The 15,151-nt window shown below is 36.2% G+C and overlaps 1 protein-coding gene across 1 annotated transcript in view; it reads right to left on the bottom strand.

Moving 5' to 3' along the window:
* The window catches only part of ZNF277 (zinc finger protein 277), a 145,785-nt gene that overhangs the window by 28,216 nt on the left and 102,418 nt on the right, over nt 1–15,151 (bottom strand). The window contains exons 3-4 of the mRNA XM_037836352.1: nt 10,076–10,164; nt 9,735–9,817 (exon numbers count right to left, since the gene is read on the bottom strand). Of these exons, the coding sequence (XP_037692280.1) occupies nt 9,735–9,817; nt 10,076–10,164 (172 nt within the window). The remainder of the gene's footprint in view (nt 1–9,734; nt 9,818–10,075; nt 10,165–15,151) is intronic.

Consider the following 15,151-nt stretch of genomic DNA (forward strand, 5'->3'; position numbering starts at 1 on the left):
GTTATGTCGGCTGACACTGCCTTATAAAAACTGCGTAGTCATAAACTGGGCCTTTCATGGAAAGTTATTTAATTCTTACCTAAAAATGAATCAAAAGTCAAGCCACACACTAGACAGAAGAGTCCCCTAAAAATTCATTTCTAACCCCTATCCTGCCAACACCAACTACTGGGCAGCTGAGGCTTCCAAAATTTTACTTCTTGTGTCATGTTCACAATGTTTTTTACAACACTGATTAAATTTTAAGTAAGACGCAACTAGGTGCCTAGATTTGACTGGGTGGGTAGGGGGCTGTTAGCAAATTATCTAAGGAAAGTCTAGCAATGTGTGACATAACTTGCTGGCATATTCTCCAAAGACAAATTTCTGACAAAATGTATATCTCAAGGTAACTAAATGCAGCAACTTATTGATATAATCATCATTGATAAATAAGTTAAAAGATGAAGATGAGACAGAGTGAGAGCCTTTTGATAATGAAGAGGCACAAAATCCCATTTGCTTCCTGGGGATGTTTTCTTAAACAAAGCAAAAACTGTAAGCTGCTGGGGGAAGGAACAGTCCTGCACTGATACAACATGGAGCTCTACTACTATGGGGTGAGAACAGGAATGCTGAGGAATAAAATATTACTATGTCTGAGTGATTTCTCCAGGAGGTGCCTGAGTGTGCAATAGCAGTCTGTGGTAGAAGAGCTGGATGTAGAGACTTGCAGTTTGTCAAGCAAGCCCTACGATGCACTTTTCTTGAAACACTCAAGAAAGTTATAGGCATGCACTTTGGTGTTAAAAGATTTAAATGTAAAAAGTTAAATTAGATACTTGTTGGAGTGTCTGGCCACAGCCTGACGGAACCATGGCTGCAAGAGAGGGCAGACTGAGGGGCTCTCGAGCAGCGGCCCTTGCAGTCTGACCCACCCCTTGGTCACTGCGCTCCCCTAAAGTCCAGAGACCAGTAAAGGTTCAGGGTGCATTTACTTTTCACTTACATCCTCAGATTGTAAAAATATCTCCCAAGAAAATGAATAAAAACATAGGCATCTCAAGTTTTTAAGAATCTTAGGGGAGGAAAAACCTTGAAGAAGAGTCAATTTTGAACAGTTTAGCATTTAGTCTTTTCTTAAGTTTTCAGTCACTGAGAAAAGTTTAGGGTAGAAAATGAAAAAGTAGATGATCAACAAAATGGAACTTAAAAAGAAATTAATATAAATTTTCATTAGTCAGATGTAGAAAAAGGCCTGAACTGTTGATACAAATGAGTCACAAAGTACTAGCTTTCTTTTGCAATGACTGGTTTACAATACCAGAACCTAGACTGCATACCAAACGGCAAAGCCCCAAGTACATATGGGACACTGATGAGCCTTTTCTCTTTAGGAGTGCGAACATTAGGAGCCTGTTGGTACAGCACTGAAGATTTAGGGACAGGCAGCCCTTTGAGGGACTGACATCAAGGCATGGAAAGCAAACAATTATGATCCTTTAGGGTGAAAAAAGAAAGAAACCAAAGATGTTTGTTTGCTTTCCACCACCTATTCTCTCCTCACCAACCAAAGGAGGGACAAATTAAAAATAACATACATAGGAGAAAAGGGTGATATCTTCTGTTGTTTTTGGTGAAAACTGGTGACTTGGACACTCTGATTGGCTAAAACAAATGCCATTTATTCAACAAAAACTTTCCAAGAGTTAACTAAAGCACTACTTTAGTTATTATTGGCATTACGCTGGGCACTTTTCTACCCACTTAGAAAAGAGTTTACAACAAATTAACCAAGCAATACAAATTTTTAGTGTCTACTTTCCAAACATTGTAGCTGACTGCTAGAGTTAGTCCTCCATAGAGGGCAAGATTTCCTAAATCATCGATAATCATTTGAAAGACTCCAAAGGTTTTTATCTTCCAGAAATATTTCCAAAGCATTCATTTGCCTGTAGCACCATTCCGGACTCACCTCAGACATCCCCTTCTCAGAAGTCTTCCCTTCCCCTTCAGAAAGGTCATGAGATTTTGGAGAAGACATTCTAGGCAGAGCAAGCAGAAAGCACAAAGGCCTTGAGGCTGGAAGGGGCTCGGGGTGTCTGAGGAACAGAGACATGGCCAGTGTGGCTGGAGGGCAGTAAGCCAGGGAGAGAGTGATGAGCAAGACAAGCCCCAGAGGGTTGGAAAGAGACAGGAGTCACAGAGGGACGGAGAGAATGGGGGAGAGGGTGGGTCAGACAGACAGGTGGCACCAGATCATTTGGGATCTTGGTAAGAAGTCTGGATTTTCATTCTAAACGGATTTGAAAGTATTGGAGAATTTTAATTATTGATTATATGATTTGAAGATGAACCTTATATAGAATTACTGAAATGGTCATCAAATTGTTGTAAACTTAGGCAGGAAAACACCACCATTTCTTCCTGTTCTCTGTGCTTTTTTCCATATCCTCTGACAGTAAGCATGGTATTTTTGTTTTAAGCCCAATGAGAGTTATGATGAAAGCCCCCCACCCCCACATCATATCCTTTGTTCTGTCTGATGTAATATTCAATGAGGAAATTAAAGTATAAAAAGACCAGCAAATTTCCTCTAATTTAAGGATTATGGGACAAGTTTGATTAACAAAGTAAAATGGAATTATGAATAAATTCACAAAATTAACTTTCCAACTCTCTTTCATAAAATGCTGAGAAAGGTGGATTTTGATTTTTTTTTAAAGAAACTGTACTGTACCATTGACAGTCCTTGTTTCAGTATTAGTTATACCTGACTCTACATGCAGAGAGACATAGATATTTATGTTCTGTTTCAACTACTTTCAGAAAAGAACCTGCTTGCAACTTACTTAAATATTTTAGAATCTCTCTGACCAGTAGGTCAAGTAAAAAGCTACCTTCCCTCCACAAGGCTCTCTTTTAAGTGTCAAAAAATGCTGGACAGCACTGGGAAAAACTGATCTGTTTGCCGGAGTATGATGACTTGAAGATTTGAATTTATTAGCAATATACTCAATATACTTAATATACTTAATTAAAACAAAAACACATCTCTCTGCATGTAGAGTCAGGTATAACTAATATTGAAACAAGGACTGTCAATGGTACAATACAGTTTCTTTTAAAAACATCAATAAAATCCACCTTTCTCAGCATTTTATGAAAGAGATGTTGGAAAGTTAATTTTGTGACATCAAGGATCTTTATAAACAAATGAGAAAGACCATGTCAATGATTAAAGAAAAACAGTAAAACGAAAAAGCCAGAGAGAAATTTCTTAACTGGATGATGATATATGCCCTCAAATCGATGAGATTTAATCTAATATCTTAGCTTCTTGAAAGACACTACCTCTCTACCCTTTCCGAAGTTGCAGTGCTACACAGGATAGAAAGATGGTATTTTTTCTTTTACCTTGACTCTTACTGAGGTGGTTTTGGAAAAGTAGGGAAGAGACAGAATGGGCAAAACATCTTAAAAAAAAAGGAACTAGGGGAGGAAAAAACTTACATGAATTTAAATACATTGAATGAATCACCATGATGAAAAAAAAAAGGTAGAAGTAAAAAAAAAAAAACAAAAGAAAAATGTAAGAATTAAACACATAAGAAATGAGGAAAGCCAAATTCTTACTTGTGTTAAAGGTAAGATATATAAGGGAATTTAGCTTAGGCAAGAGGACTTTTCAAAATTGAACAGGTGACTCTGGAACACTGCAAAATACTCATCTTTTAGAATTAAGAAGAGCAAGCCATCAGCATGGTGTGGCTCAGTATAGTGTTGCCTGCCTGAGGAAGAATTTTCTGGGATAAAACCAAGGTCAGGTATAGCTCTATGTTTCTCTAAAAAATAGAGGAAACTCTGAAAACACACTATCTTCAAGTTTTAAAAGAAAATATAGGAAGCTTAGGCCTAAAGGAATGAAAAATTCCTATCAATGACCTAGGATCATCTGTAAGAAATAAGATTTTCTTAAAAAATCTCTCAGCAATGGAAATAAAGCATTATTTATTTACATATGTAATTATAGTTTGTTCACACATTTTTATTGATTCTAAAGAATGTCAATTTAGAAAATGTCATATTTGCTTAGAGAAGGATCAAATTTGAGAAAGGATCCTAGATATTGGAAAGAGAATGGTGTGCGGGGGTGGGAAATGGGAGTTTGAGTTGCCTTCCTTCTTATTTAATAGTCTAGAACCATGGCCTTGATTATGTTTCCTAACATCTTTGACTTTGCTTTTCCATCTAGAAAGGGCTCATAAGATGGCCTTACTAATTTCATTGAGTCAAGGTATATAGAAAATACCAGGTAAATTATGAACAACTATACATTCTTGTTGAAGGAGCTTAAAGTGGTAGGGATTAAGATTAGTTTACTTCACAATGGGTTTACTTTTGTTTCCTGAATGAAAACATTAATCTTAAAGTGAATATAACTCAATGGTCATTCTAGTTAACTCGATCTGTTATATAGTTAATAACAATTTTGCATTCAATGGAAAACATTATCTTTATCTTCCAGAAGCATTTCCAAAGCATTCACTTGCCTGTAGCACCATTCTAGTATCATCTGTAGTTACTCTAGATGCAATGTTAGAACCTGTGCTACAAAACTAGGGGTTATGAGAGAAGGGGATAAATGTAACCTTAACTGATAGAAAATAATTTGACCTTTTGCTAAAAGTCTCTAAAGCCCATAAAGAAAACTGGCATGAAGAAAAAAAATCTTCTAAGTGGGAGATATATAATTTCATTTTGTTGCTGTCTTATTGTGGGGGAAGACGGGATATATGAAGTAGCATTAAAAGCAAATCACTGTTTCCCTCCAGAGGATCAAACTGCCATCTAGGTTCAAACTTCTATAAAATATTTATTGTCATGAATGACCTCCCAAACTGACATTTATAATAACACTGATTTAAAAGAAAGTCTTACATTCAGTTAAACGGATGTTTCTCCGTTTCCCAATTTAATTAAAAGGTACATCTTACTGCTGAGAGCTTATGAATGCCACATGGCTCCTCCTGTAGGCAAATGGAAAAACAATTATTTTTTAATGCTTTAGTGAAAAGTGTGGACTTGCAATTAAAGATGTCTGTCTTGGCTATTTTATATCTCTTTTTTTAAATTAAGGAGATCTGACTATATGGCTTTATAGAAATACCAAGCCAATACTTCAGAATTATTTAATTTAATACTTTAAGAGCAAGGCTCAGAGAAAATACAAAAATTAAGACAGTCCCATCCTTTTAAGGGGCATCTAATAGAGTAAGGAAGAGAGATTTTTTAAAACAACTAACTATAATACAAAAGCCAAATAAAATTAGTGTGTTAATAGAGTTTAGAAGAGATCATTAATTCTGACTGGTGGAATCTGGCAAGATTTTGTGAACAATGTGTAATCTGAAGAGTGACCTGAGGGATATGTATTTACACAGGTGGAGGGAGTGGGGCTGGTGCTCCTGGCTGATGACGCTGAGTCCTGAAAGCACCTAATATACTTGAGCAAAGGTGAGATGAGTAAGTGTGTTCACTAGACTGTAAACTCCACAAGGGCAGAGCCTGTTTCCTGCTATACATTTAATATTAGAATTCTGGAGGGAATGTCAATTGATTGGAGAGGAGAGAATCCATAGACAAGGTAAGATAAAAGGCACTAGAATTGCAAAGAAGCTTATGGATATGCGACTCGGTGATGCAACTCGCAGGACTTGACAAATGACTTAGGTATGGGGATGAGAAAAAGGACTGAGTTAAAGATGATTCTAGAAATTTCCAGACTGAGTGGAGGAGCATGATGGTACCATTATATAAAAAATGAAGAAAAGGCACCCCAAGTTTCTGTGGGGTAAAAATAAGTCTGTTTTATACATATTAAACTTAAGGTGCTGCCTGGAAATCCATAGAGGAAGCTTAACATGTGGAAAGTTAGATTTGGGGTTCAGAGGTGAGCCAGCATGAAAGCTGTAGATGCATTCAATCAACAGGTTACTTCCTCTGTGCCAGCACTAGAACTTAAGCTGTCAGTGTAGTGCTGGCAGCAATGGGATGGGGAATAAGACCTTGGGAAACACACATAAGAGATGAAAAGAGGGAAAAGAGCCACTGGAGGAGATTAAGCTAGACTGAAAAGAAAGAGGAGAATAATGCACAAAGACCAGGTGAACATTTTTAAAGAAGGAAGCTAGAGGGAAAAAGGTGCATAAGCTATTCAAACCCTTGGGAATCCTTCCTAATTCTGTAGTTTCCTTCAGAGTGCTGATGAGAAAATTCAAGGATGTGTCAAGCAGGAAAACTGGGAACACATGCAAATCTCACAAACGTCAAGGGAACAGTGAGATCTAGAAGAAAGTAGAAAAAAAATATGGCTCTAGCCCTAAATCTGCTGCCGAACTGTTATGTGACTTTATGTGGACCATTTAGACACTATATGCCTTGAACTACTCACCTAGAAACAAGAGATTTTTTTTTTTTTAAATGGTGTTTGGGGAAAAATACCAACATCAATTTTACAATATATTGAGTCTTACGGACGGATGTTGAAGTAAAAGACATAGTTCCTGTCCTGAAAGAAGTTACAAAGTCATATTTGAACTAAGAGCCAACCATATAAAGGTATTCTAACTACATGCTTTATTTAGAGCTCCAAATGAATAAACATTAAAGAATGATTCATATGCAAGTCATCATCAGTACAGATCGGAAGGAAAATGCCCCACTGATACTTTGAGGGTTCTCCGTGATGGACCCGAATTGAGATCCAACTGACGTTGAGGTGAATTTATTTAAAACATTGAGTGGATTACATTCTCATCATCATAAAGCAACATTAAATTACATTTTCCAGAAGCTAGACTGAAATTCTGATTCATAAAGAGGAACTGTGTGATAAAGTACAATTAATAGCAACATAAGGAAAAAACAACCATACAGTGGTGGAGCTGGGGACTGCATAAACCTCTGTGTGTCTGCTTCCCCTAGGATGGGTTCCCAGAGGGAGACTATGGAGCAAGAGCATAAACATCTCTTAGAGCGCCAACACATGACGACAAAGCACCTTTAGAAACATTACCCAAGTTCACTCTTAAAAAGAAGCTAAAAGAGTACTTGGGTCTTAATAGTCTTGCCACCATTCAGTATTACTATTTTAAAATCTTTGGTAACTTGACAGAAGAAGAAAGATATGTTATTCTTGTTGAAAGTTTCTTCATCTGACCATTTGAAATCTTTCTGGAACTGCTTGTTACTGACTTGTGGAACTCTAGGTAAAAAAGAGAGATATCACTGCCAACTCCCCAAGGAGGACCACCCACACCAACCTCTTGCTTCTATACTAAGCAGCATAAAATTGTGATAAACTGGTTGAGTGAAAATTCAACCTGTCTTCTTCCTGCTGCTTGGCAAAACTTTTTTTCTTTTTGTTGATCCTCTGGGTATGATTTGCAATGACAGGTCACCATAAACTTCCTCTGCTTACCCCAAACTCCAACCCTAGTTTGAATCCCCTCCCTCCACAGATCCGTCAGAGCCTAGAATGGTACCAGGCCCGTGGGAGGTTGAATAAATAACTACTAGACTGGAATGGCAGGACTAAGAAAGGCATTTACCAGGCACATTTACTATAAAACAGCTCTGCTTCTCATTCACTGTGATTCTGGGCAAATTAATCTTTCTATGCCACTATTTCCTTGCCAATAGAACAGCATTTAATAGCCATTTCTTAGAGTTGCCATGAAGCAAGAAGCCAATGCAAGGCATGGCATCTGGCTGGCACTCAGGAATTGTTAAAGGCCTTCCACATCTTCTAGTTGGTCTGCCCTTTCCCAGGATTTGTCAGCTTTAAATGGATTTTTACACAGACACATTTACCATCCTTTCTTCAGGCCATTCTCATGGCAATGAGCAGATGTTGATGGGTCTTTAGCACTGCAAAGTCAGTGCTCCTAACAACAAAGGATTTCCAAAATTTCGCTCCATCTTACCCCTTAGAATCTCTCTCTTATTCCTCCCCATAAAAAACTTTCTACCTCAGCCAGACTAGTCTTACCCAACCTTGCTAAATATGCATTGAACATCTGGATCCATATGCATTTTCCTCCCTTCTATACAACTCTCCACCTACCTGAATTCTTTTCATTGTTAGGACACAATATTATTATTGTTATTTGTATTATTGGCTAATATTTACTGAGTGCTTTCTAAGTGCCAAGTACTGTTTTAAGTGTATACATGTATTATTTCACTTAATTTTCACAAGTCCTGCAAGATAGTCTATCAATATACCCACTACCAAGATAAGAAACATATTTGTCTTTCTTCTCTACCTAGACTATACACTCTTTTATGATATGAACCATGCCTTTTTATTTCTTTGTATGATCACCTAATTAAGCAGGATTCAATAAACATTAACAGATTGATTACATTTTCACCACATTTTGTTTAAATTGCTTTAATGTTCACTTTCATCAAATCTATCCTTGTCTGACTGTAAAGTAGGTAAAAAATGTCATCTTCATTGCGTAGATGGAGATATTTCCAGGGTTCTAAGTCTATGCAGCAAAGGTTCTGAGTACTGACAAGCAGCAATAGCTGGACTAAGAGGGTTTAAGTTCCTTTGAAGGAATCCTGGAAGGTACTAGGATTATGTAAGTTAGATCATTCTTGATTAAGGCCACTGTGAGCATGAATGAGAAAACTCACAGAAATTAACAACTATGAACAACTACAAGCAAACAAATTCATAAATTACGACAGTAGATCACACCCATTTCGAAGATTTCAATACACTGCTATAGGAAGAGAAGAGAAACTCAGGAAGTCCTGATTCTTCACTTGATCTGCTGTTACAGTAAATGCATCATTTTTCTTAAGTATAAATCAGCGCCTGGCAATATCATCTCCCCTTACTAGGCCCAATAATCATTTGGGATGTTTACAAGATAAAATGTGCTTCAGGAGACATTCTCAAATCATATGAATATCGTAGATTTATTTTCCTATTGCATCTCCTGAGAATTTAACAGAAACATTTAAATCACAGCACTCTCTTAAACTATCTAGCCAAGTCCAAAGATACAAAAAAACTTATAAGAAACCACTAAAGGAAGAGCAAGTCAATCTCAATTAATAATAATGACTAAATCACAAATAATAGGAAACTACATATTTTAAACAAAATAACTTAAAAATTAATATCTGAGTAACTTATGAAAATAAAATTTTCATACTTGTATATGCTGCTTTTTTTAAAGACTAAAGATGCTGAGGTTTTCAAATTAGCTTGCTTATGGTTAAACCTGAAAATGAGAAAGGCTACTATGCTGCTCAAACCATATGTTCAATTCATAAAGGGGAATAAAAGAAGTGCTAGTGCATAGCACATTCCAGTGAAGAGAGGGGAAAAGGTTAATCAATTCAACTCAATTTTAGCTGAGGGCATTTTTCCAAAACTGCTGAACCCTAGCATGTGTCAGAAGGCTAAAATTATACTGAAACGTATATGCTCTGTTGTTATTTTAGAGATAATCCAGGAAGCCAAACAAAGTAAAAAAAATTCTCTCTGCATTTTAAACATGAAATGCTTCAATATTCAGTCCAGTGTATACTTTTTAAAGATCTTTATGTGCAAAGATCTTTCGTGTAAGTTTGAAAATTTCCATAATAAAAAGAAAAAAAAAAAACCCAACAATAACAAAAGTATCTTGTATGTATTTCCAACACTCTCCACCCTTTAAAACAATACTTACCAGCCTCTGCTTCTGAAGCTCTTCTCTAAGAACTCTATCTTCTGGCAAAACGTCACATAACAAAAAATAATTGTCTTGTTCTTCTGTTGAGAGATGAGGAAAATATATGAGAAAAAGGTATTTATCATTTTTTCAGAAGGATTTAATCCTTTTTTTGTGGTATGTATATTTGGATTAGTATACAGTCCTGTTTTAGCTTTGTTCAAGTTAAGGCAAGATAAACATAGAAATTTAATTTTAGCTATTATGAAAGAGCGAGTGATTTTAGTTTAAGACAGTAAGACTATTGCTTTGAATTTTTGGAGTGTAGGGAAAAGAGAGTAGCCAAGATGGATACTTACCAAGTGGACCTGTGGAATTGATCCTTATCACACTACAAAAATCTGTGATGGGCTGCTCAGTGAACCTTTTCCTCCAATATAAAATGTACCTTAGAACAATAAAAAGAAAGGATGGTGAGAAGACTCAACACAATACTTTCTTTAGAACGGTAGGATTTTAGAAAAACATTTGATTATCGCAAAGCAACAAATCAAATGTTGACTGACAACTGCTAGAAAGTTTGTGAATGGAGAGGCAGTAGAGCACTGTATAAACGTGATATAAATATTTAATGAAATGAAATTACCTTGTAAAGGCATGGAAATGATTAAACTTTACTGTCTCTGATTAAATAAACAGACATGGGAAAGTTAAAATAAATTAAATTTATGTGATAATGAGGTTTTCTGAAATGACATCTAAGTTTATGCAAACTTAAAATCTAAAAAATCAATAAACCAGCTTTACTACACATTCTCCAATAAAGAGAAAGTTGGATGATTAACTTACACATCAAAAGAACAGAAGTCAGAATAAGAGTGAGAAAATCAGTCTAAATTCAGTATTTAATAACATGAAGAAAAATTCCATGTGTCCTTTGGAAAAATAGCTGAGGTTACAATTTGGCAAGGAGAGTTAGGAGAAGCATACCAGCTAAATTTAAAAGCAAAGCATAACACCCAGATACGGATTTCTGATGAAAGGGAGTAAGATGACAAGATTCAATAATCTATTCATTGTTCCACTTATCTGACTAGATTTATATTGGTACCACGAAGAGAATAGGGTCTCCAGGGGGAGAGAGAAAACAGATAGTGTGCTGGTTTGGATGTATTATGTCCCCCAAAATGCCAAGCTCTTTGATGCAATCTTGTGGGAGCAGATGTATTTAGTGTTAATTAGATTATAATTCTTTGATTGTTTCCATGGAGATGCAACCCACCCAACGGTGGGTGATAACTGTGATTAGATAATTTCCATGGAGGTGTGGCCCTGCCCATTCAGCATGGGCCTTGATTAGTTTACTGGAGCACTATATAAGCTCAGACAGAAGGATGAGCTTGCTACAGCCAAGAGGGACACTTTGAAGAACACACAGGAGCTGAGAGAGAAGCTGCAGCTTACAGAGACATTTTGGAGATGGCTTTGAAGGCAGACTTTTGCTCCGAGAAGCTAAGAGAGGACAAATGCCCCAAGAGCAACTAAGAGTGACATTTTTGAGGAGCTGCAGCCTAGAGAGGAATGTCCTGGAGAACATCATTTTGAAACCAGAACTCTGGAGCCGACGCCAGCCACGTGCCTTCACAGCTAGCAGAAGTTTTCCAGACACCATTGGCCATCCTTCAGTGAAGGTACCCCCTTACCTTGGACACTTTATGGCCTTAAGACTGTAACTTTGTAACCAAATAAACCCCCTTTATAAAAGCCAATCCATCTCTGGTATTTTGCTTAACGGCAGCATTAGCAAACTGGAACAGATAGGTTGACTCCATAGTGAACAATTCATCAAGCTCCACAATTGATGGGTAAAAAAAGAAAGTTACAGAAAAGAACCAAAGCCCTGTAAAAGAGAAGGGACTTACTGAAACAGATAAAGTGTACAGAAAGAGTAGGAAGCGGGACATTTTAAAGGGCTTGATATAGCATCTAGTGGTGTTTTGCTCATAGTAGGTTCACAACAAATGTTTCAAAGAGGTAGAAGAGCATTTGAAAATTCCTGTAATGTTTTCTAAGTAGTCCCAAAATCCCAATAATTTTTAGAGGAAAATATATATTTAATGTTCTTCACCAGTCTTTTTTTTTTAATATGCAATTTTGACATAATTCACACACCAGACGATCCATCCAAAGTATACAATCAATGGCTCACAGTATCATCATATAGTTTTGCAATCATCACCACAATCGATTTTAGAACATTTTTATTTCTACAAACAAAAAAAAAAAAAAAAAAAAGAAAAAAGAAAAATAAAACCTGGAACACATCCCATACCCCTTATTCCCACCCCTTTTGTTGACCCCTGATATTGGTATGGTACCTTTGTTACTGTTGATGAAAGAATATAAAGATATTACTGTTAATTATAGTCCATAATTTGCAATAGGTACATTTTCTCCTCTAAAACATTCTATTATTAACTCCTTGTAATAGTGTTGTACATTTATTCTACTTCCTGAAAGAACTTTTTAATATCTGTACTATTAATCACAGTCATAGTCCACCCCAAGATTCACTGTGTTACACATTCCCATGTTTAAATTCCAACTTTACTTCTGCTGACATACATGACTCAATTTCTCCTTTCCACCATATCCACACACCATTCAGTACTGTTAATCATTCTCACAATAATGTGCTACTGTCACCTTTCCCATTTCCAAATGTTTAAGTTATTAAATATGCTAAAGTATAGAGTTATCCTACAATCCAGCAATCCCACGACTCAGTATATACCCAGAAGATCTGAAAGCAGGGACACAAACAGACACTTGCCCACCGAAGTTCGAAGTAGCATTATTCATAGTTACCAAAAGTTGGAATAAATAGCATATTAAGCAACTGCTCCTCTTCTCTAGCCTCATTGTATCCCCTGGTAACCTGTATTCCAGATTTTGTCTATGAGTTTACATATTATAATTAGTTCATATCAGTGAGATCATACAATATTTGTTCTTTTGTGTCTGACTTATTTCACTCAACCTAATGTCCTCAAGGTTCATCCATGTTGTCATGTACTTTAGGACTTCATTCTTTCTCACTGCTGAATAATATTCCATTGTATGCATATATCACATTTTGTTTATCCATTCATCTGTTGACGGACACTTGGGTTGTTTCCAACTTTTGGCAACTGTGAATAATGCTACTTCGAACTTCGGTGGGCAAGTGTCTGTTTGTGTCCCTGCTTTCAGATCTTCTGGGTATATACTGAGTAGCGGGATTGCTGGATTGTAGGATAACTCTATACTTTAGCTCTCTGAGGAACCACCAAACCATCTTCCACAGAAGCTCTGCCATTTTACATTCTCACCCTCAGTAAGTAAGTTTTCCCATTTCTCCTTATCCTCTCTAACACTTGTGGTTGTTGAATAGTGGTCATTCTAGTTGGCGTGAATGATATTTCATCGTGGTTTTGATTTGCATTTCCCTAATAGCTAGTGAAGATGAGCATCTTTTCATGTGCTTTTTAGCCATTTGTGTTTCCTCTTTGGAAAAATGTCTATTCATGTCTTTTGTCTATTTTTAATTGGGTTGTTTGTCTTTTTACTGTTGAGTTTTGGATTTCTTTATATATTTTGGATATCGAACTACTATCAGATATTGGTTTACAAATATTTTCTCCCAATGAGTTGGTTGTCTTTTCATCCTTTTGACAAAGTCCTTGAAGCACAGAAGTATTCAATTCTGAGGAGGTCCCATTTATCTAGCGTTTCTTTTATTGCTTGTGCTTTGGGTGTAAGGTATAACAAACTGCCTCTTATCACTAGATCTTGAAGGTTGTTTCCTATTATTTTCTTCTAGGAGTTTCATGGTACTGTCTCTTATATTTAGGTCTTTGATCCACTTTGAATTAATTTTCATATAGGGTGTGAGGTAGGGGTCCTCTTTCATCCTTTTGGAAATAGATATCCAGTTCTCCTAACACCATTTATTGAAGAGACTGTTCTGTCCCAGTTTAGGCTTGGAAGCCTTGTCAAAGATCAATTGATCTTTTTTAATTTCATCAGGGTCTGTGGTAATGATGCCCCTCTAGTTTCTGATTTAATTTGCATCTTCTCTTTTTGTCTTTGTCAGTCTAGCTAAGGGTCTCTCTATTTTATTGATCTCCACAAAGAATTAATTTTGTTTTATTGATTCTATCATTTTTTGCTGTTGTTTTGTTTCCCATTTCATTTATTTCAGCTCTAAACTTTGTAATTTCTTTCCTTTGCTTGTTTTGGGATTAGTTTGCTGTTCTTTCTCTAGTTTCTCCAGTTGTTCAGTTAGGTTTTTTTTTGGTTTTAGCTCTTTCTTTTTAATGTAGGCAATCAGGGGTATAAATATCCCTCTCAGCACTGCCTTTGCTGCATCCCATGTTTTGATAAGTTGTGTTCTTGTTTTCATTTGTCTCAAGATATTTACTGATTTCTCTCACAATTCCTTCTTTGACCCACTGATTGTTTAATAGCCTGTTGTTTAACCTCCATATATTTGTGAAATTTCTGGTTCTCTGGTTGTTATTGATTTCCAGCTACATTCCATTACGATCAGAGAAGGTGCTTTGTATAAATTCAATCTTTTAAAATTTATTAAGACCTGTTTTGTGCCCCAGTATGTAGTCTATCCTGCAGAACGTTCCATGAGCACTTGAGAAGAATGAATATGCTGCTGCTTTGGGGTGCAATGTTCTGTATATCTCTATTAGGTATAGTTCATTTATCATATTATTCAAGGTCTCTCTTTCCTTATTGATCCTCTAACTAGATATTTATCTATTGATGGGAGTGGTGTATTGAAATTTCCAACTATTATTGTAGATACGTCTATTTCTCCCTTTAGTTTTGCTAGTGCTTGCCTCATGTATTCTGAGGAACCTTGTTTATGTGCATAAATATTTATGGTTATTATTTATTCTTTGTGGATTGCCCCCTTTATTATTATATAATGTCCTTATTTGTCTCTTATAACAGCTTTGCATTTTTTTTTTTTTTTTTTTTTTTAGTTTTCATGGAATGTTTAATGGGACAATGTGAACCCTGAGCATCAATCTAAATCTGCCATAACAGCAGACTGATTTTATAACATTTCCAGTAAACTTCAAATATATTTAAAACAACCAAACATATCAAAGTTTTTTTAGTTTTATTAATCCTCTGGTGAAAAATCTGCACAATCACGGATCAAGTCATTGAAGAATCTTTCCTCTTTCTGTTATCCAATCTCCAGCTCACTTTTTGCAGCACCAACAATGGCCTTTGCAGTCCCCCTGACTGTCTTCATCCTGTTCTTGCATTCCTTTCGATGTTTTCTGGAGGTCTTTTTCTTCTCATACAGATGATGTCTTGCAAGTCTGTATTTGGGTTCATTTTTCTTTGCATAATCCAAGGAGTCATAA

This window comes from Choloepus didactylus, chromosome 5 (assembly GCF_015220235.1).
Source record: "Choloepus didactylus isolate mChoDid1 chromosome 5, mChoDid1.pri, whole genome shotgun sequence".
Classification (NCBI taxonomy): domain Eukaryota; kingdom Metazoa; phylum Chordata; class Mammalia; order Pilosa; family Megalonychidae; genus Choloepus; species Choloepus didactylus.